Genomic DNA, 23,278 nt, shown 5'->3' on the forward strand with positions numbered 1-23,278 from the left:
TTAAAATTTATATTTATATTTAAAAATTAAATAGGGGTGGGATTAACTTAATCCCACCCCTATTCCTTGGGAGGGTTGGGGTTAGCTAACCCGGTTATGGGGTTAGCTAACCCCATAACCGGGTTAGCTAACCCCAACCCCCCAAATTCTTGTTTAGGAATTAGGATTAAAAGGGGGATAACCTTCTTATCCCCCTTTAACCCCGAATCAAACGGTGTGTTAAACTTTAAAATGTTATAATATATGAGTCGAATTTTTTAAATTAGTACAATCAGATCTCGTAATATATTTAATTGACTGAATATTAAAAATATCGCTTATGTAAAAGTGGAATCGTAGTATTGTAAATAATAACGCAATAATAATTAAAATGTTGACTATATTGTTTTTACAACAGCGACGGTTAATATTAAGTAAGCTAAATTAAATTGTAAGACTTGACTAAAATATATTATGTTATATTAAAATTTAATAATTAAAATGTTAAAGTTTTATAGTTTTGAGGACAAAGCGTATAATTTAACTATTAACCATTTTTAATTGAAAAACTTTTGACTGAGATGCACAAATAAAACTGCCAAAGAGTGCAATGTAAAACCCTACTCCTTATTATATATATATTTATATATCTTATCCAAATAGATGTACTCCCTTATCACTTCTCATCACTGTTAGATACCCTTCACAAAGTCCCATTCAATGGCTTTCCCATGTGCACCTTCTCTTCAATCTCTATTGAAGTACTCATGTCCAGAGTTCCTCTTCTCTGTTTCCTTCTTTCTTCTTTTCCTCTTGTATCGCCGCTGCTTGCACCAGACTAAAAATGGAAAACCGTCGAACGTTCCGACGAACTGGCCGGTCGTTGGCATGCTCCCGGGGCTCCTCGCGAACCTCTACCACTTCCACGACTGGGTCGCAGCGATCCTCCGGGAGACGGGGGGCGACTTCTTCTGCTCCGGGCCGTGGCTCTCCAGCATGGCGTTCTTCGCGACCGCCGACCCTGCGACGGTGCAGCACGTCTTCACCGCCAACTTCGCCAACTACCCCAAGGGCGACGAGTTCGCGGAGATCTTCGACGTGCTCGGCGGCGGCATCTTCAACGCCGACGGCGAATCTTGGCGGGTCCAGCGGGGCCGGGCCCAGCTCCTGATGGCCCACCAGAGGTTCCGCGGTTACGTCGCGAGGTGCAGCCGCGAGAAGGTGGAGAGCGGGCTGCTGCCGTTGCTCGGCCGCGCGGCGGATGCCGGGGATGTCGTCGACCTGCAGGACGTGTTCTTGAGGCTGACTTTCGATACGACGACCAGACTGGTCTTCGGGGTCGACCCCGGCTGCCTGTCCGCCGGGCTGCGGACCGTGCCGTTCGCGAAGGCCATGGACGACGCCATGGCCACGCTCTTCCTCCGCCACACGATGCCCGCGACCTGGTGGAAGGTGATGCGGCGGCTGGGGGTAGGACAGGAGAAGAAGCTTGCCACGGCCCGCGTAGTCATCGACCGATTCATCGCCGCAACCATCGCGGAGAAGAAGCAAGCTCGGACGAGGGAATCAGATGACCAGGAATGCGACTTACTATCGGCTTACATGGAGGGAAGAGAATACGACTCCATAGGTAAAAGAAGCTTTCAAAAATACACTAATACTCGCTAAATAGAAAAGGTGCAAACTTTTATTAAACATACCGATGAATTATGAATTTATGATTAAAAGTTTAAATTTAAAAAATTTAAAGATACATGTGCGTACATATGTCTAAAAACTAATCAGCATAAACTCCACGATAAAAATTTACTACTTAATTACACAAATCAAATCACTATTTCACTATTTTCATGATTTAGTCAACTTCCAGCTACATTAATCCACTACTAACAGGGCCAAAAACAAATTTGCATCATTTTTCAACAGACTCCTCCTTTGCATCTTACGACGAAAGGTTTCTGCGAGACACCGCGATGAACTTCATGCTCGCCGGGCGCGACACGACGGGCTCCGGCCTCTCCTGGTTCTTCTGGCTCCTCTCCAAGAATCCGCGCGTAGAAGAGAAGATCCTCCAGGAACTGAACACGATTTCGCCCCCCCGAAAAGGTGAACTCGCCGTCTTCGACTCCGAAGAGCTCGGTAAGTTGGTCTACCTCCACGCCGCCTTATGCGAATCGCTCCGCCTCTTCCCGCCGGTCCCGCTAGAGCACAAAGGAGTTCTGCAACGAGACATTCTCCCCAGCGGCATCGAGGTAGGCGCTGGCTCGAAGATACTGGTGTCGATGTACGCAATGGCGAGGAGGGAGGAGGTGTGGGGGAAGGACTGCATGGAGTTCAGGCCGGAGAGGTGGATATCGGAGAAGGGGAAGGTGCGGTACGAGCCGTCGTATAAGTTCCTATCGTTCAACTCGGGGCCGAGGACGTGCTTGGGGAAGGACATGGCGTTCACGCAGATGAAGGCGGTGGCGGCCGCCGTCGTCTACAACTTCCGCGTCGAGGCCGTCGAAGGGTTCGTCGCGGAGCCCAAGCTCTCCATTATTCTGCATATGAAGAACGGTTTGATGGTTAGGGTTAGGAGGAGGGGGAGTGGATGATGAGGATGAGGATGAAGATGATAAGGAATGATTGGCGCATATTAAATTACTATGTATTGTTGTGTGTTATCCAGTGTTGGCTGTGTACGTAGCTAGCTAAGTTCTAGTTTGAAGTGGTGTAACTGTTTCCAAGTGCAGAAACTGTTAAAATGTGATGTGATAGTTCTGTTTTATTTATTTTATAAAATACAGAACTGCTAGCTCGGACGCGCGGCGAGCACACGGCGATGCACTTCCGCTTCGCATCCGAAAATCAAAACCACAAAATACTAAGTCACTGAATTAATATAAAAAATTAATAAAATAATTAATAAATAAAATAAAATAAAATAAAATTATAAGATACTAATTTAATACACTTTAAATCACATAAGAAAAAGGACGTAACCATAGGGGCTAATTTGATACGCTTTAAATTATAGAAAACTAAAGTAAAAGTGTGAAATCATAAAAGAGTATTTGAAGTTTATTCTGTTACATTTTTTTAGAGGAGCCAAACTTTGCTCGTACGCCACCGACACAAACCAATGGCCAATGCGCGCCGCAACTGCGACGGTGGCCTAGTGTATTAGACTCATACATTATTAGCTGTCTACATTAGTAGAAAATCTACTGTTTCACACTTATACCGCATCTGTAATAACAAAATAATTATATATTTTTTTAAAAAATATAATAATTCTTTTTTATAATTATATTTAGACAGATAAATTAAAAAAATTATTTGATTAGTTAAAAATATCGCGTCACTAATATAATTGATACATTTTAAAATTTTTACTAGGTTTAATGCATGCCGCAGTATTAGACTTGCACGGCGAACACATGAGTGATGCATTTCGGCTGCATTTCCTAATATTTTAAAAAATAAAAATACAAAATACAAAAATTATCCAATATACGAATTATTTTCAGTTCACCATTCAATGTTCTAGAGAAAAATACTACAGATATGTGCTTCAAAATAAAATTTATATCTTACACTCAAGAACTCCTTGCGTTAAAGTTTTAATTTTACTGCCATCTCACTTTTATATTAACGAAACGTCAATATTTAGTCAATTAAATAAATCATAAAATTATAAAATTTATTTATAATAATTTTTAAAATTTATAAAAAGTTATAATTTGGGTATGAAAATAACGCGCGTAATAATTTAATAAGATTCAAACGTGCATTTTATTCTGTATAACTTTATCTTCTTTGAAATAATGATTTAAGTATCGTGGCACGAAATCGCGCCGGTAATTTGTACGACACAATGTGTGCCGATCAAAAGAATTATATGTATGCCGACATATAACAATATAAAATATTTATTTTTTTTAGTAATAAAATATATTAATTATTTATTGTGTATTTTTATCAAATTTTTTAAAATTTATTAAGAAATTTTTTTACTAATTTAAAGAATAAAGAATTTTAAATTGTACTATCAATACAGAGCAGTATCGTATCGATATCTTGCTGGTACGATTTGGTATGGTGGTGGATACTGCTGGTGCCAAAGAGCACTTAAATACTTGCTTTTGAGATCCAAGCTCTGTTCCCGCGCCACCACTCCAAACCAATCCCGGATGCGCGCGGCGGCGGAGGCGGCGGCGTCATCTTTGGACCCGGCGCGGCTCCACGCGGTGCTGATCAAGACGGCGTCGGGCGACCGCGCCGCCCACCACCGCGTGCTGTCCCTCTACCCGGCGTCCTCCTCCGTCCGGCTGCTCCTCCGCCACCTCCCCTTCCCCCCGACCCACGTCTCCTGGACCGCCGCCCTCTCCTCCCTCTCCCGCTCCCGCTCCCCGCCGTCCTCCGTCTTCCTCCTCCTCCGCCTCATCCTCCGCAGCTCCCCTCCTCTCCTCCTCTCCGATGGCGCCGTCTCCGCCGCTCTCAAATCCCTCTCCGTCTCCATCTCCGTCTCCGTCTCCCTCCGCCTCGCACTCCCACTCCACTCCCTCGCCCTCAAGCTCGCCATCGCCCGCCTCCCCTTCTCCGGCTCCGCCCTCGTCTCCCTCTACGCCAAATCCCGCCTCCCCTCCCACGCGCTCAAGGCGTTCGACGATATTCCCCACCCGGACCCCGCCTGCTTCGCCGCCGCCATCGTCGCCCTCGCGCAGAACCGCCGCCCCGCCCCTGCGCTCGCCCTCTTCGCCTCCATGCGCGCCCGCGGCGTCCGCTCCACAATGTACGCCGTGTCCGCGGCCCTACGCGCCGCCGCCGACCTCGCCGCGCTCGACCTCTCCCGCTGCGCCCACGCCCACGCCCTCGTCGTCGGCCTCGACGCCGACCTCTTCGTCGCCACCGCCCTCCTCGACGCCTACGGCAAGGCCGGCCTCGTCGCCGACGCCCGCCGCCTGCTCGACGCGCTGCTCGGCGCCGCCAACCTCGTCACCTGGAACGCCATGCTCGCCGCGCACGCGCAGCAGGGGGACCTGGACGCCGCCCTCGGCGTGTTCGGCGAAATGCGCGAACGCGACCTCGCGCCAGACGATTTGACCTTCCTCGCGATCCTCACTGCGTGCAGCAACGCCGGCGCGGCGGATGCGGCAGAGGAGTGGATCAAGCTGATGGAGTCGCGATACGGCGTTGCGCCCGGCCTCGCGCACTACACGTGCCTCGTGGGCTCGCTGGCACGCGTCGGCCGTCTCGGCGACGCCGAGCGCGTCGCGCTGGCCATGCCGTTCGCACCCGATGCGGCTGTGTGGCGGACTCTGCTCTCCGGCTCCATAATTCACCGCCGGGCCGACATAGCCGAATCGTCGGGGCGGCGCCTGTTAGAGCTCGACCCGCATGATGATTCAGCCTACGTCATGCTCGCGAACGTATGTTCAGCCACGGGGAGAATGGACGAGGTGGCCAAGCTGTGGACGGCGATGAGGGACCGCGGAGTGAAGAAGGAAGGCGGGCGGAGCTGGGTCGAGGTGCGAGGTGCAGTGCACGTGTTCGTCGCCAACGAGCGGAGGCACGCACGAACTAGCGAGATCTATGCAAAACTAGAGGAATTGATGCGAGAAGTGAAGAAGTTGGGCTACGAAGAAGAGGATGCGGGGCTTCGGCACCACAGTGAGAGGTTGGCCATGGCGTTCGCAGTGCTCAGCGGGGCCGCGCCGAAGGGGAAGGAGCTTAGAGTGGTGAAGAATCTAAGGATATGTGGAGATTGCCATGAGCTTTTTAAGTATGTGAGTAGGGTGATTGAGAGGGAGATTGTGGTGAGGGATGTGAATAGGTATCACAGGTTCCAGAATGGATCCTGCACCTGCAGGGACTACTGGTGAAATGCTGCTGTTTAAGGAAGCCATAGATTCTGTTTATATTCATCGGCGCCATTATCGGATTCTTTCGTTTTCGCAGGCCACCGGATCATACGAGACACCTGATGACCAAAAGGGCTGATGAATGCGACACAATCTGAATCGAAACATGTATTAAGGACAGGATTTGAACCTGTAAGAGCTGACCAATTCTGACACAAACAGTACTTGTTGCGTAGAGCTCTTCTCTGATCGAAATCGGTTCAATATTTAAGAATTAGAACTTCTACATTTGACGCTCATTCAGCTTTATACCACAGCAAACGTTTCGGAGTGACTGCCAAACTAATAGACACTTAACCACGAAGTCAAGGCGGCTTACCGTTGTCAAAAGCTATTATTTTTGGATTGAGGTTTGGGGTTTCAATTCAAATGTGGCAATGAACTGCACCAAAATTCTGGGTAGGAAACCTGATTGCAAAGAAATTTGGGCATGTCAGAGATGGATAAGTTCTTGCACATTATGTGTTGACATATTTGACCTATTGAGATTGTAGAGCTTGTTTCACTGGGAACCAATAAGAGAGAGAGAGATATTGCTATTGAATTTTTCGGCCAAATTATAACAACATGTTGCAACACCATTGACATTGTCACACTCAGAAGTATCCATGTTGTGTTGATTCAGATGCTATTTTCATTTTTTTGATTCACTATCTTTGTCGATTTCTTTAGTGTAGTCAGGAAAAAATAATAATTTGTTGAAACATGAGGGTTTTGATTGTAACTTTTGAAGAAACAAAATCCACCCTAGTAACCATCTCCTCTCAAAAACAAAAACAAAAAACAAGAAAAAAAACAAAAGAAAACTCATTTAATAACTCTCTCATCCCTCTCTCTCCCTGCAAAAGCTCTCCTCCTTTCCAATGATTAAGCCACAGAGATCCACCTCCAAGATATTAGTTTAATTTCTCATAAATAAATTTTTCTCTGAAAGATCTAGAGAAAGATTCGAAGACATTGAAAGATTCAATTGTAGCCTACTGCTAGGTGGCAGATTTTTCTCATTTTATTGTAATTGATGAGTACATAAATATTTCTATTTTCACTGAACCTGACACATCGTCGAATTATACTTACTTGTGGGGTGCCTATGAAAATATAGAAAATATATTATAACCATACCGCGGGAGCTCTTGGAAGCCTAAATATGATGAAAATGTATATATTATAACTTCGATAGAGCCGTAAAAAATACGTCATAACCTACTCTTGTTTTCAGTGGAATCATTCATATCATAAGATTCATTAGTGAAACAGAAAAATATATTATAACTGATTCATTACAATATACAGAACACTTTCCACGGCACATAACATAATTTTTTTTTTCCAGAAGTTGTTCCACTAGCCTTTAATCCTTTCTTTAAATAATAATAAGCCGCAATCCCTAGAGCATTCTGTCCAAAGGTCGTCATTTTTTCACTGGTCTTATTAATTTTTTAATATTAAAATTTTTTAAAAATATTTAAACCTTTGGATGGATGAGTCTATAATATACTTCTAGCGTGGCTAAAACAAATTGATAGATAACGACCATTCAACCGCACAACTTTCTCTAATTATAAAACAAATTGATAGATTGTATAATTAGACATAACAAAAAAATCCAAACAAGTCAATAAGGTAAAGTGCTTGCATTTTTAAAATGCAATTCCCCTCACTAATTACATCAAGTGTTCACATCACTGTAACTTAGTAAAGTGTATAAACCTTTTGGCAAAAACGTATAAAATTTATTTGAACTATAATTACTTTAAAACTTCCACCTGATCCTGCAAATATTTAATTTTATTATTCAACTTTGCAATATGTATAATTTGAGTGAATCAACGGCAATTTAAGTTCAAAATTTAAGGTAATTTTTTACTTTAATAAATTTATAATTATTAAAATTGTATGAAATATACTGACTAAATCTCATTCAAAATTTAAAATCAAAATATCGTTGATTGACGCAAATCAAACAAATTGAAATTACGGTTGGATGGTAAAGTTTAAATTTTGAAAGGCAAGCTCTTTATGTTTTTACCAAAACGTAGTATCTACAAAATGTATCTCCAAAAGGAGCCTTAAAAATCTCAACAAAGAGTTAAATCGGAATACCTAACTATAAATTAAGCGCCAAGTTTTTTCCATTGCCCATTATATTATATATAATAATCCAAAGAAGTTAAATTTGGAGAAGCAGTATCACTATCACTTTTATTGTCTATATGCGCCCTTTGAACTATATCTATCATTTCCTCTTATATTAGTTATTAAAGTATAAAACCTACCGTCTCTAGAACAAGTGTCAAATGGCTTGATGGTTGGTACCTGAGATCCCAAGTTTGAATCCTAATTGATTCATATTTTCAGCGAAGTTTATTTCTAAATGAAATAAACGAAGATATGAACGGGTATGCATAGTTTTGAAGTAAAAAAAACATGCATAACCATCCACAGTGCATGAAGGTTCTATTTATTTATCTAACTGAAAATAATACTTCATTACTCAAGTTAAACCTCATACTAAATGCACCTGCTCTCATTTTTTTAGAAGGATTTAAAATATTCTAAATTATTCTAAAAACTTTTTTCTCTATAAAATGATGATAGAGCAAAAAACAAAAAAGCTTCAAAATTTTAAAATTTTGTTTTTCTTGGCCTTTAAAGACAATGTAGCCAAAAACCCTAGCTAGCTAGCAAACTGGGTTATCTAGCCTAACAATAGAGCCACAAACCCTAAAGCACACCACCAACGATCACCACTCATCATCTTCATGCATGCTAGATCACCATCCACTCCCCCTCCTCCTAACCCTAACCATCAAACCATTCTTCATATGCAGAATAATTGAGAGCTTGGGCTCCGCGACGAACCCTTCGACGGCCTCGATGTGGAAGTTGTAGACGACGGCGGCCGCCACCGCCTTCATCTGCGTGAACGCCATGTCCTTCCCCAAGCACGTCCTCGGCCCCGAGTTGAACGACATGAACCGATACGACGGCTCGTACCGCACCTTCCCCTTCTCCGATATCCACCTCTCGGGCCTGAACTCCATGCAGTCCTTCCCCCACACCTCCTCTCTCCTTGCCATCGCGTACATCGACACCAGTATCTTCGTGCTAGGGTTTACCTCGATGCCGCTGGGGAGAATGTCACGTTCCAGAACTCCTTTGTGTTCTACGGGGACCGGCGGGAAGAGGCGGAGCGATTCGCATAAGGCGGCGTGGAGGTAGACTAACTTACCGAGCTCTTCGGAGTCAAAGATGGCGAGTTCACCATTTTGGGGGGGCGAAATCGTGTTCAGTTCCTCGAGGATCGTCTCTTCTACGTGCGGATTCTTGGAGAGGAGCCAGAAGAACCAGGATAGGCCGGAGCCTGTTGTGTCGCGCCCGGCGAGCATGAAGTTCATCGCGGTGTCTCGGAGAAACCTTTCGTCATCGGATGCGGAGGAGGAGTCGTGCTCTTTTCCCTCCATGTACGCCGATAATAAGTCGGATTCCTCATCATCTGATTCCCTCCTCTCATGAGCTTTCTTCTTCTCCGCGACGGTTTCGGCGATGAACCGGTCGATGACTACGCGGGCCGCGGCAAGCTTCTTCTCCGGTCCTATCCCCAGCCGCCGCATCGCCTTCCACCAGGCTGCGGGCACCGTGTGGCGGAGGAAGAGCGCAGCCATGGCGTCGTCCATAGCCTTCGCGAACGGCACCGTTGGCAGCCCGGCAGACAGGCAGCCGGGGTCGACCCCGAAGACCAGTCTGGTCGTCGTGTCGAAGGTCAGCCGCAGGAACACGTCCTGCAGGTCGATGCAATCCCCGGCATCCGCCGCGCGGCCGAGCAACGGCAGCAGCCCGCTCTCCACCTTCTCGCGGCTGCACCGCGCCACGAAACTGCGGAATCTCCGGTGGGCCATCAGGAGCTGGGCCCGGCCCCGCTGGGCCCGCCACGATTCGCCGTCGGCGTTGAAGATGCCGCCGCCGAGCACGTCAAAGATCTCCGCGAACTCCTCGCCCTTGGGGTAGTTGGCGAAGTTGGCGGTGAAGACGTGCTGCACCGTTGCGGGGTCGGCGGGGGTGGCGAACGTCATGCCGGAGAGCCACGGGCCGGAGAAGGCGAAATCGCCCCCCGTCTCCCGGAGGATCGCCGTGACCCAGTCGTGGAAGCGGTGGAGGTTCGCTGCGATCCCCGGGAGCATGCCGACGACCGGCCAATCGACCGGAACGCTCGACGGCTTTTCATTATTAGTCTGGCGCCAGCAGCGGCGATGCAAGAGAAAAGCGAGGCAGAAGAAAATAGAGAAGAAGAACTCGGGGAATGATCTCAAAAACCATAGAAGGGATGATGCCCACTGGGGAGTCATTGAATGGGAAATGGGACCGGAAAAATCACTACTTCGAGTGATAAAAGATCGTAGGATATTTTCTATCTATATCTGTATAAATATGTGCATCTATTATATCTATATCTATTTTTATCCTGTCACAGAAAATAAATTTTGGAAATATGTATTTAGGTTAGGGTTACTATACCTGGCCGTTGGATAGAATGATAGTGATATTTTAGGGTTGAATAGGTTTTGATTGAATAGTATGATCTATCGGATGAAAATGATTAAAGAAATAAATCTACAGTCAAAAATTTATAAGTATAAATGAGTTTATAGTCATAAGAGTATATTAGTTAGATTCTATGTATTTATTATTATTATTATTTTTCCCTTTTTCAACCTTTATCTTAAATATCCCTCTATCTCATCTCCATAACAAACTGCTCCCTCGATCTCCTAATTATTCGGATCTCCCACTCGCTCTATCTAAATAATCAAATCTCTAACTTAATTTTTTACCGTAATTTAGAGATAATTATAACAATTAAATCTCTATCTTCTTTAACTAACCAACCATTCTATATATTAGATATTAGATATTAGATATTAGATTAGCCCGTTTCAATTTCCAAGGGTGCTGATTCGGTTCTCTCTTTTCCAAAATCATCCACTCATTTATTTATTACCATTAAATGGTTGAGATATGTTATTGATCTTACTTTTTTTACAGAATTATATTGCTAAAAATATAAAATAATTATGCTGTAAATTTAAAATATTTATTACTAATTATTAAGTGCTTTACCATTCGTGTTAGGAAACGAGGATTTTTTAATTAATCCTATTGTAGCCAGATATAGAATATAATGATTATATCGGTGCCTTCTACAGATTGAGATTATTTTATGAGAGAAAACTTCATTGAAGAACTTGCAATAACATTTTATTGAAAAGTTTTCGATCTACTATTATATATTAATTTTATCTTCATCAAATATTTAAATATTTTTAATACTAAATTTTTAAAAAACTTTTTTTTTGAAAAAATTATAATTTGTTTTGAAAGCTACCTATCTCTCAAAAAAAAGAAAAAAAATTATAGTCTACTTTCTCATAGTATTGCTTTTATTTCACTCTATTATAGTAGTAAATTATTGATAATGAAAATGATAAAACATTGCATTATATATATATATTTTTTGTAATTTGTAAAATTTATTACTTTGTTAGCATGTTTAATGTTACACTGTTGCGACCAAATAGAAATAAGATTATAGGATAATTAAGGGATTGTTAAGTTAGATATAGTCACAATTGTTCTGCAATTGTAATTGCAATACAAATTCAAATTCGGTATTCAGTTAACTACATTTGAATTTAACTGTTTCAGCTGAAAAAAAAAAAACTTTAACCCAAATATAACTAATCTTTCTAATAACTTTTGAAAAAGAAAATATTTTTACACGAAACAAAATCTACCTTAATAAATTACTAGAACTGGTAGAGACTTGTGCAGCAATTATTTTAAATCCTTAAAAAGTAAATAAAATTCATACATGAACCACAAAAAAGAAAAAGAAAAAAAAAAGAAGAAAAGGAGGGGTTTTCTCTTTAGGGCATGTTTGTTTGGATGAAAGTGGAGAGAAGGGAAGTCGTTTCCGCCCTAAATAATTATTTCTATTGTTTAGTTCGCTGTAAAAAAGTTACGGTCGAAACTCAAGTTAACCTCAAACGACGGAATTGACTTCGTCCTATCGTGGACTGAAATCAATTATGATGAAAAAAGATAAAAAAAAATAATAAAATAATATAATAGATAAAGCTCGTTATATTTAAGTATATTTAATTATGTTACTAATTATTTTTTTATACAGTTAATATATCTAAAATATGATAAAAATTAATTAGTTAAATTTTAATATTTTTTTATTTAATTTGTATATTAAAAATATGATAAAATTGATTAATACTTAAAAATATAATTATATTATTTTTATTTATTAAAATATTTATTATTTATATATAAATTATAGTTTTATATTATACACTTTCTATCAAACAAACAGCAGAACTGATTGAACTATACTTTCGTAACTACGGAACAAACAGCAAAAAAAATAGTAATTTTCACCGAACTCCAGTTCAACCCAAAGTACAATTTCAATCCAAAATCCAAAGTCCAGTTAGCGGCTGATTTCTCGCTCCCCAGCGAATCGAACCTTCGCGACTTCGCCCGACTCCGTGACGGGGCTGAAGCACGAGAACTTCCCGAAGCTATTCCTCCTCCTCGCCCTTCCCCCCAAACCCTTCTCCTCCTTCGCCCTTCCCCCCAAACCCTTCTCCTCCTTCGCCCTTCCCTCCTCCCTCTCCCTGTCCACCACCACCATCGCCGCCGCCGCCGCGGGGGAGGACTCTTTGGGGTTAGGGTTAGGGTTGGGGGCGAGGTCGGCGANCCTTCTTCTTGGGTTCCTCCTCCTCGAGCATGACGGCAGTCATGGTGTCCTGCTCGACGAGGCGCCAGGCGGCCTGCTCGAAGGCGAGGCCGGCGAGGGAGGGGGGCCGGGTGAGGACGAGCGGGCAGCCGCGGTTGGTGCTGCGGATGACCTCGGCGTCCTCGGGGATGACGCCGAGGAGCGGGAGGCCGAGCATGTCCTGCACGTCGAGGACCGACATCATGTCCTCGCCGCGGACGAGGTCGGAGCGGACGCGGTTCACGAGCATCTTGATGTCGCGGATGCCGTCGCACTCGAGGAGCCCCGCCACGCGGTCGGCGTCGCGGAGGGCGGTGATGTCGGGGGTGGTGACGAGCACGGCCTCGTTCGCCGGCGAGATGGCGGTGACGAAGCCGGCGTCGATGCCGGCGGGGCAGTCGATGAGCACGAACTGGGGCGGCGGGTTAGGGTTAGGGTTAGGGTTAGGGTTGGAGGGGTTGTTGGGGCCATCGGAGCGGAGGGCGTCGACAATCCAGGTTAGGGTTTTGGGGCCGAAGGAGAGGGGGAGTTAGGGTTAGGGTTTGGTGTGGGGGAGAGCGTGGTCGGAATGAAGAGTAAGAAGAAGAAGAGGAGGAGGAGGGGGTTTTTGAGGGAGGAGGGGACGGTCGCGAGGGTTTTTTGGAAGCGCGGGGTAACAGCGAGGATGAGTGCGAAATTGGAGAAGAAACAGCGGGGATCAATTCATCATCAGAGCGGATGCTAATTTTGGCTGGTGATTGGAAGAATCTTCGCTTCCTTTTGTTACAGAGTAATTTTTGCAGGTATTGGCCATTTTACCACTCATATTGTGAGTTGAGCCGGAATGCTGGCCATAGCAAATGGACTCTATTGTCACTCATTTATTTTTGATGGTCGAAACATGACCTATACCGTCTAGAAATTAAATTTTAAATATTTTCGATATGATTAGCATGATGATTAAAAAGTTTCATAATTTATAATTTTAATGATTCTCGTTTAACGGCTTAATGGTATTCATTCAAAGAATAATTAGAAAAAATTTTAAATTATTTAGAATAATATTTATATTCTTGATCTTGATTATAAGACTTCTATTATTATTTTTTTAAGAATATTTAGATTTAGCTGTTTACTTTTATGTCCAATTAATGGATAAAAGAACAATGTCAGAAAAATATAAAATTTGATTTCTATATGCTTCAAGAGATATAAATTATGTTCAACGATACCGATCGTCGATTTGAAGACTCCATTATCGAAAATAAATGGATGGCAACGGAGCCCGTTTACTACCGATAGCATTTTATTTCAACTCCGTATATTATATATGAAATTATAATTATTGCTTTATGCAGGTATTTTAAGAGCACTGCGTGCATATATTAGCAACACGCCAACATCCTCTTTTGCTTCGTCTGTAATTGATTTTCCACTCCGGTAAGTAGTAATTGATTTTCCACTTCAGTAAGTAATTGATTTTCCACTCCTCCAAACAAGTAAGATTTTCCACAGTAATTGATTTTCCACTCCTCCAAACAAGTAAGATTTTCCACTCCTCCAAACAATTTACTTGCATGCGCATCAACACGAGAGAGAAATGTGCAGCTAATGCAAGGCAAAATCGAGCAGTGCATTTAGTTGAAAATATAAAATAATTAGACTTCAAATTTAAAACTCCTAATGCGGATTATCAAAATTTTTGCCATCTGTGCAAGAAACAGTTTGTAGGTTGTTTCCAGAATATTGTCCTTGTAACAAGGGTGGATTCAGTTCGGGCTTAAACGAGGCTCGGAGGGCCAGGCTTTGTTCATGTTGGGTTTGGATAGTCCAAATAGAATTTTGGCCTATGACCAGGTATCAAAATAATATATTGTATGGTAAACTTTAATTTGCTTTACTGAGATTTAGCTCATTTTTATTTTTTCACACTGTGGTTCAAAATGTTGGACTTGAGTATCCTATAGATTTATCTTCAAATAAAATAGCAAGTTAAAATTTTTTGATTAGTACATAATAATTAGGGGCAAGTGCTTATATACTCCTAAGAAGTTTCCGACTTTCTGATATACTCCTCTTAGAAGGTTAATATTGAAAATATTTTTTTTACATTCCAATCTATTTTAAATATACTTTTAGACTTAAATTTTGTTAATGAACTGTTATCAATAGTTGTTATTTCTATAAAATTATTATTTGGCCATTTCAAATATAACCTTCTATCATTACCAATTTTTCTTATTTGCCCTTAAGTTAGGGGTATATAAAGTATTTTGATTTTTGATCTTTTAAAATATATCTTTCTACCATCATCAATATTTCTTATTTGCCTTTAAATTTTGGACAAAAGAGATATTTTGATTTTTTTTTTTTTTTAACTCTAGTAGGTTAAAGGCAAAAGAGATATTTTAATTTTTTAATTCTAGTAGATATTTAACTCACGTTTAACCAAGTTAACTTAACGGATGATAACTGCAGGGATATTTTAGAGTAATGGAGGAACATATGAGGGGTGTATATTAGAAAGAAAAAAAAGTAAGAATAAATAAGATATTTCTGAAATTTTGAGAAGTAAATAGGCAACAATCATTAATAGTTAAGCATAATTCTTTGAACTATATCATGTCAAGGTAAAAATGAATTTTACCACAGAATAGTTAAGTTAAAGTTTTGAACTACCGAGCTTCGTTGAGGCAAATTGAAGTACGACCTGGCTGCTGTGATTGCTGTCTTATATATGTTTTTTTTTTAGAGATAGGTAGCATGTTATTTGCTTCGTTTATTTTATTTAGGAATAAACTTAGCTGGAAATGTAAACAAACTAGGATTCGAACTTGGATCTCAGGTGCCAACTACCAAATCCTTTGCCACTTGCTTTAGGGACGATCGGTCTGTCTTACATATGTTAAATGCAAGCAGTGCAGGAAACAGTTGTGGGGTACAGAACAGAAACAGTTAATTTTGTTGGCTATTTTAGGATGATGCAAGGTGGCCGCAAGGTGGCCTTATTTTTCTTTTGTAATATTCAACGACTGCATTTAATCAATATGATAGGTATAAAATTTACATCTTTGTCTTCTTGTAAATTGAGAAAATACTATCTGTGTAAGTTACATCATAGTCTTCTAGTGGCTCACAGTTATTTGCTTGTCTTATCATTTTTTTTATTAGTTTACTAAAAATTCAAAAAAAAATTTATAATCCTCTGGATCTATTTAATGGTGTAAGATTTACGTCCCTATAATTACAAATATTTTATAAGGTTTCTGCAAATTTTTACATTTAATGCTAAATTTATATTTTATTTTAGCCTCAAGATTTGCAAATTCGGACTAGTAAAATACAGCCATCTAAGTAATCTAGGAAAACTTAGAGCATTTTTTGTTTTCCCATAAGAATGACCAAATCAACTTTTGAACAATAAGCAAAAGAAAATTATTATATATTTATATATAGAGCTAAGTTGGTATACTATCGGTAGCACGGTGGCCTCTATACTATCAAGTTGTTTTCAATAATGGGGCCTCCAAATCGACGATCGGCTCCATTAAACTTGATATATACTATTGAAAGTATTTGGAAGCTAAATTTTATAATTTTTGACATCATTTATATATCAAACAAGTAGTTTAAAAATAAACCGTCGAAAATAAAAATTTCATAAAGAATGATAATGAAAGACTTGAATTTAAGATCAAAAGTAATGATCTTATTTTAAATAGTGAAAAAAATTTTCAATAAAAATTTTATCAGATTTGAATTATTTTATACTGTTAAATTCAAGTCTTTCATTATCATTCTTTATGAACAAGTGCTTCTCATTAATCATTCTAATTATGAATTTTGAGACATTTTGATCACTAGCCAAATAATGTCAAAAAATTTATGAAATTTAATTTTCAGATACGTTCAATAGTGTAGATTAAATCTAACGGAGCAGATCGTCGATGTTGTATCATTGAAAACAACTTAGTAGCACGGATACTTCCGTGCTACCGATAGTATACAAACCTAGCTCGANATGAGGAGCCTAGTAAAAATTGGTAATCTAATATGATAAGTCGGTTGGTGGGTGAGTTGGGGTCACCCGGGTGTAGTAGGATTGGCGTATAGAGAATTAAGTTACCGATTTTTAGATGTTCGTAGTTATTGAACTATGAAAATTTTCGTATCCTCGAGTTAAGCTATACTCAGGCCGATGCCATGAACATTTTCATGTTTCGTGAACCACGAACATTTATAAAATGGCAATCTAGATGCGGAAACGATCTAACGGTAAAAAACTTACAAGTACCAAGTGCTTGTGCTTTTACAAGCACCATAGCCGGACTCTATATATATATATATATATAGAGAGTCCGACTACTATACTTTTATGAGTATTAGCTCCTTTATACTCATAAATTTTTGGCCCTTAGATTTATCCTATTGATCATTTCCACCCGTTAAATCATACTATTCAACCAACTACCCACTCAACCCTAGGGGACCACTATTATTCTAAGTGGGGACCACCATCATCCTAACCACACATCCCATCAATCAACGGTTAAAAATTTATAAGTACAAGGGGGTCTATACTCATAAGAGTATAGTAGCCCCAGCCTATATATATATATATATATATATATATATAGACAATTGGACACTGCAGGTACTGCTTTTCTTTTCTTCTCTTTTCTTTTTAACTAAGTTTAGATTTGAAACTATTTGGGTTTGAATCTTGATGTTCCAACATGATATGGATTGGTGACAAATCATCTTAATTTTGAGTGAAATTCCAGGAAATATGAAGACCACAAATTCTTTATATTTCTTGCATTTTAATCAAGACCACCATTTTAGACTGCAAAATCTTCCCTGGTGAGATATGGTGTAGCAAAATTTGTCTTGGCTGCATGTGGTCCTTTCGGATCTGTGAGATATCCAATAAAAAGATTTTGTTCAGTGTTAAGGGAAAATAATATTCAAGTTATTTAGCCCTCCTGAAACTTTTAAAAATCAAACACAGTTTGAGTTAGTATTAAGAGCACCTGGGATTCAAACTCTCAACCTCTTAGCTAGCTCCCAAATGCAAATGAATGGGGTGCATGTGAGTCTAAATTGTAATCTGTGTAATCTTAAAACTGATAAAATTTGACCTAGTGGCCCACTTACTCTAAATAAGGGCTTGTTTGATTCAGTTATTTAGACTATGAAATCAAAATGAAATTCATTGATTTCAATAGCTGTTGTTTGTTTTATAGGAATCGAATTTCGATTCCGATTTCACTCTTGAACGGAAATTACCAATTCCATTTGTGGCCTAATCTGATTTTGAATTCTGGATTTGTCCATTTGAAAGTAAACTATTCAAAATTTTCTTTCACCAGCACATCCTCTCCTTTCCCTTCATCACTTTTCTCTTTCTTAATTAAAACTCTCTTTCAAAAATTTTAGATATTCATTCCAATTCTCATTCTAATAATGAATCAAATATTTTTAAATGATTCACCATTCTATTTTTTATTCCAAAGCAATTTAATTTCATTTCTCATTCCTATTTTAATCATGAACTAAATATATTCTAAATTCTGTAAAGTGATTTTAGGATCAAAAGTGATTTTTTTTTTTTTCAATAAAGCATTTAGTAATCTCATTTACAAAATTAGATTCTGATTTTTAAAATCAGTTTCCTGAATTTATCTCAAATCAATTTAGAAAATTCACTTTCCATCTAACTCAACCGAACGCCGTGCAGCTTTTAACTAAAATTACATGCAGAAATCACTTCTCTAAGCCCCCGTTTGGTTGGAGGTTAAGGAGTGGAATAACTCCTTAACCCCCATATTATTCCCAAACATCCTCAAAAATGGGTGGGGTTAGCTAACCCCACCTCAAATGGGTTATCCCGGGTTAGCTAACTCCACGTCTCCACCTAACCCCAATCAAACACCATTTTCTATTCATAATAACTCACTATCCTTCTTATCCCACCTACTCCAACCAAACACTATTTTTTACTATCCTGGACTAACTCCAACCTCCAACCAAACACAAAAATACTCTAACCCCACCTTAATCCTGAACTTAACTCTATTTCTGGAATAATTAGTTTTTCCTTAACCCCGAACCAAACTTTAATAAGTTTTCTAGGAAAGAAACAAAACTTTATGGGGGGGAAGCTCTCCAATGAAAAGGACAGATGTAACTATGTAAGCCATTAGATTGGAATTTCGGTGAACCTCAAAATAGATAGGTGACCCACATTGGAAAACTACCTAACATAGTTTTATTCAAAGGTAGAGGAATGGTGAAATAGAGAATTATATAACTCTAATTCCTTGAGGCGACAGTGGTTAGGATAAATTTAGATTGAATTTGATAGAATATACATAAAAATGTCAAAATTTAGCATTCGATATATATTTGTCTTTGAATTCGTATTCAAAAAAAATAAAATAAAAATGGATGCGAAAATGATTTCTTAAAAAATCCAAACGTTTTCCACCTTTCACCCCGTAGAAATAAGAGGGATGTTAAAATATATTGTAGAAGATAAAGTAGCCTCTATCATGTTCACCGCTTATTTTATTATAAATCTCATATTAAAATTATATTTATCTGTGTTAAAATATTAAACTTTATTTAATAAAATATAGGTATGCGAAGTTTGAATACGAATGTGAACCTTTAATATCTTATTCTCGCTGATGTTAGTTTATATTTATATATGTATGTTAGTATATATTATTATTTTAATAATATCATAATACAAATCCGACTAGTATGGAAATCTGAATCTGTTTTTAGCTCGCATGAGAATTTCTATACATATGTATATAGAGAGGGCTAGGCTGGTATACTATCGGTAGCACGGAGGTCTCTGTGCTACCAAATTGTTTTCAATGATGCGGCTTTCAAATTGACGATCGGCTCCGTTAAACTTGGTCTACACTATTAAAAATATTTGAAAACTAAATTTCATAATTTTTCGACGTCATTTGGGTAGTGATCAAAAGGTCTCAAAATTGACAATTTTAATGGTAGATATGATGTGTTCGTGAATTTAACGGCGTAAAATAATTCAAATCTGATGAAATTTTTATAGAAATTTTTTTTTTCACTATTTTGAGAAAGATCAGTACCTCTGATCTTAAATTCAATTTTTTTATCATCATTTTTTATGAGATTTTTATTTTCAGTCGTTCATTTTTAGACTACTCGTTTGATAGGTAAATGATACCAAAAAATTATGAAATTTAGTTTTCAAATTCTTTTAATAGTGTAGATCAAGTCTAACGGAGCCGATCGTCGATTTGGAAGCCGCATCATTGAAAACAACTTGGTAGCACGGAGGCTTCCGTGCTACTGATCAGCCTGGCTTATATATATATAGAGTTGAGCTGGAATACTATCGGTAGCAAACGGGTTTTATTGCCACCAATTTATTTTTGATGATGGAACCTCCAAATCGGTGATCGACGCCATTGAACATGATCTATACCACTTGCAGTATTTAGAAATCAAATTTCATGCTTTTTCGATATTGTTCTCTTGTCTATCAAATGGACGTAAATATGAACAACTGAAAATGAATATCCTCTAAAAATAGATGATAGAAAATTTGTAATCAAGATCGATAGTATAGATATTGTTCTAAATAATTTAAAGAATTTTCTGACCAAAATTCAATTGATTTGAATAGTTTTACACCGTTAAATGAGAAAACGTTTCATATCTATCATTAAAATTACAAATTTTGAAACCCTTTGATCATTAGGTCAATGATGTCGAAAAGATTTGAAATTTGATTTCTAGATACTTCAAGTGTTATAGATCATGTTTAACTGTACCGATCGTCGATTTAAAGGCTCCATCATCGAAAATAAATGGATGGTAACGGAGTCCGTTTACTACCGATAGCATTCCAGCTCATCTCTATATATATATATATATATATATAATTCTTTTATGAATGCTTCTATAATTGGTGCTATGATGTATCAAATATGGTATAGAATATTATTAATATGATCTTAGTACATATGGCATTGTGTTAGTTATGGATGGTTAGTGACTATGGGTAGTAAAACAATAGTAAAAGGTATCTAAAATAACCAGGATCCTGCTAAAGATAGAGACTTAGGCTTCGTTTGGGATTGCGGGGAGATTGCGTTACGTGCGGTGCGAAAGTACGTTGAAAAAATATCCTGTTTGTTTCCGTACGTAATATTACGTTCCGTATATCGCGATGAGTCGGTTACAATATATTTTCTGCGGTCCCACCGGAGAACGAGAAGTATATCTCTATATGCTTTTTTTACAACTCCATTTTATCTAATGGCGTTACATAGGCCTCAATACCAAACTAAACCCTAATTATATGACTCAACACAGGTAGATAACCATTTAAGTTGACGCTTAGTACTCAAATTCCCCAGCTAATTAAAAGTTGGTATATATAGGTTAAATGGATTGTGCAAATCTACTCGAATACAATTAAGATAAAAATTTACAGAACTTGTTTGAACTATACAACATTTGAAATTGACTACCAAATCTTTTGAAAATTTTGATTTTACTACTTAATATTTTAATTTATTTGATTTAAGTCATTCAACAAGAAAAAAATACTTTGGTAATATCTAGAAAAAAAAATAGTGCAAGACAGAAAAACAAAACTAAATCTAAAATACAACATAAAAATTAATAAAGTATAATAATAGGCTAAATTATTATAAATACCCTCTTTTACACTTTTCCTCTCTAGCAGCTAAAAATCTACATTTTATTCTCTCAATATTTCAAGTTATTGCATTTAGCATCTGTCCGTCAGTATTCCATCATTATTTAGTCTATTTCTTATAATTTATACCGAAAATGTCATTCAAAATTATATAAATAAATAAAAAATAATTTTTTTCTTATAGAAAAAGTAAGGATAATTTGGTCATTTTGCCTTCTTCATTAACACCATATCCCTCTAAAAATATTTTTGAAATTTTAATAGGGGCAAAATATAGATTTCTGAAAGTAAGAGAGAAAAAGTGAAAAATCAGATATTTATAAGAAGATTTTTTATAATTTAGCCATAATATAATAAATAAAAATAATATTAAATTACGGTATAGTAAAATAAAAGGTAATTAAGTCTTGATTAATTTTAAACCTGCTTTCATATTGGTATTGCCACCACTACCACATTAGTGGTTTTTTGAGATCAAAATAGTTGCTTTGCCTTAGAAGTATATAATAGGGGAAACTTCAAATATCCCCCCGTGGTTTCAAGTGTATCAAATTAGTACCCTATGATTTCATTTTGTATCAAGTTAGTATCCTGTGGTTTTAATTTTTTTTTATTATTATCCTTTTTGAGATATATAATTTAACGAAATATTAAACCACAGAGTATTAAAGTGAGAAAGTGCGAAACCACAAGGTATTAACTTAATACACTTGAAACCACAGGGTACTAAAGTGAGAAAGTGCGAAACCACAAGACATTAACTTGATGCACTTTACACCACAGGGTACTAAAATGAAAAAATGTGAAATCACAGGAGGATACTTAAAATTTCCCCTATATAATATATATTAAAATAACAATATGTAATTAAAATTCCCAACATTTTAATATAAAATTATTTTATTATATTTCACAATCAAATTGATTTAACATATCTCTCCTCCAATGCTTGGACATGCAGCTCCAAGTGGTCCTTGACATCTTATCCAGACACCTGACCGACACGGACATTTCAAACCTCAATATATTTTCTTCTTTAAAATGGGTGAATGAAAATTAAACTAAAGCTATGCTAATTGTACATTCAAAAAGCTACATCTATCAAAACAGTATTTTTGAAAATAAGAGAGATATCCTCCAACTTATATTCAAATGTCAAAACCAAACTAGCGGAACAAATTATTTCGATCAAAACGGATTATTTTAGAGTAATCTGTTAAAATTTGTTTCTAAAAAAATTAGAAAAAACTTCAAATACCACCCATGTGGTTTTGTACTTTTTCACTTTAGTACCATGTGGTTTAAAGTGTATCAATTTAGTACCTTGTGTTTTAAAATGTATCAATTTAGTACCATGTGGTTTCGCACTTTGTCATCCAGTGGTTTAAAGTAGATCAATTTAGTACTTTGTGATTTCATTTTTCTTTTTTCGTCGGCTCCCCGGTTAATATTTCATTAAATTATGTACAAAAAACTTCAGATACCCTACCTTGGTTTATCGAATATTTACTTTAGTACCCATTAGTTTTAATTTTGTCACTGGTTTTTTTTCTCTACAAAATTTTAGATATCCTGCCTAGGTTTATCAAATATTCACTTTAGTACCCTTTAATTTTAATTTTGTCACTGATTAACAAGAAAAATTAGTGAAATGGATAAAAAAAAGAGAAAAATAAAATCACAGGGTACTAACTTGATACACTTTAAATCACAAGGTACAAAAGTGAGAAAGTGCGAAACCACAGGGGCTAACTTGATACACTTTAAATCACAGAAAACTAAGGCGAGAACGTTTGAAACCACAAGGGGGTATTTGAAGTTTACCCAAAAAAATTAAGAACAGCCTTTCTTTCCTATTTATTTTATTAAATAAATAGTTATATAAATAAATATATTAATATAAAT

The 23,278-nt window shown here is 38.2% G+C and overlaps 4 protein-coding genes and 1 long non-coding RNA gene across 6 annotated transcripts; 3 read left to right on the forward strand and 2 right to left on the reverse strand.

Annotated features, from left to right (window-relative positions):
• Positions 631-2,750, forward strand: LOC109714329 (alkane hydroxylase MAH1-like). Its single transcript, XM_020238909.1, has 2 exons — positions 631-1,609; positions 1,906-2,750. The coding sequence occupies exons 1-2, from the start codon at positions 700-702 to the stop codon at positions 2,571-2,573; spliced, it is 1,578 nt and encodes a 525-aa protein (XP_020094498.1). The 5' UTR covers positions 631-699; the 3' UTR covers positions 2,574-2,750.
• Positions 4,034-6,535, forward strand: LOC109713700 (pentatricopeptide repeat-containing protein At4g02750-like). Its single transcript, XM_020237881.1, has one exon. It carries the CDS (start codon positions 4,152-4,154, stop codon positions 5,841-5,843), a length of 1,692 nt encoding a protein of 563 aa, XP_020093470.1. The 5' UTR covers positions 4,034-4,151; the 3' UTR covers positions 5,844-6,535.
• On the reverse strand, positions 8,657-10,228 carry LOC109714072 (alkane hydroxylase MAH1-like). Its single transcript, XM_020238481.1, has one exon. It carries the CDS (start codon positions 10,226-10,228, stop codon positions 8,657-8,659), a length of 1,572 nt encoding a protein of 523 aa, XP_020094070.1.
• LOC109714073 (putative septum site-determining protein minD homolog, chloroplastic) lies at positions 12,623-13,195 on the reverse strand (the record flags this gene model as incomplete). The annotated part of the gene is made up of 1 exon (XM_020238483.1): positions 12,623-13,195. A coding segment is annotated over one exon (573 nt), but the record flags the coding sequence as incomplete, so codon positions are not given.
• On the forward strand, positions 13,201-15,765 carry LOC109714702. Of its 2 annotated transcripts, XR_002217416.1 has the most exons (3): positions 13,201-13,448; positions 14,004-14,502; positions 15,491-15,765. It is a non-coding gene; the product is annotated as an uncharacterized LOC109714702 (long non-coding RNA). The 2 variants fall into 2 exon arrangements; XR_002217415.1 differs by lacking the exon at positions 15,491-15,765 and having other exon boundaries at positions 14,004-14,657.

The sequence above is a fragment of the Ananas comosus genome, linkage group 8 (genome assembly GCF_001540865.1).
Source record: "Ananas comosus cultivar F153 linkage group 8, ASM154086v1, whole genome shotgun sequence".
NCBI classification, from domain to species: domain Eukaryota; kingdom Viridiplantae; phylum Streptophyta; class Magnoliopsida; order Poales; family Bromeliaceae; genus Ananas; species Ananas comosus.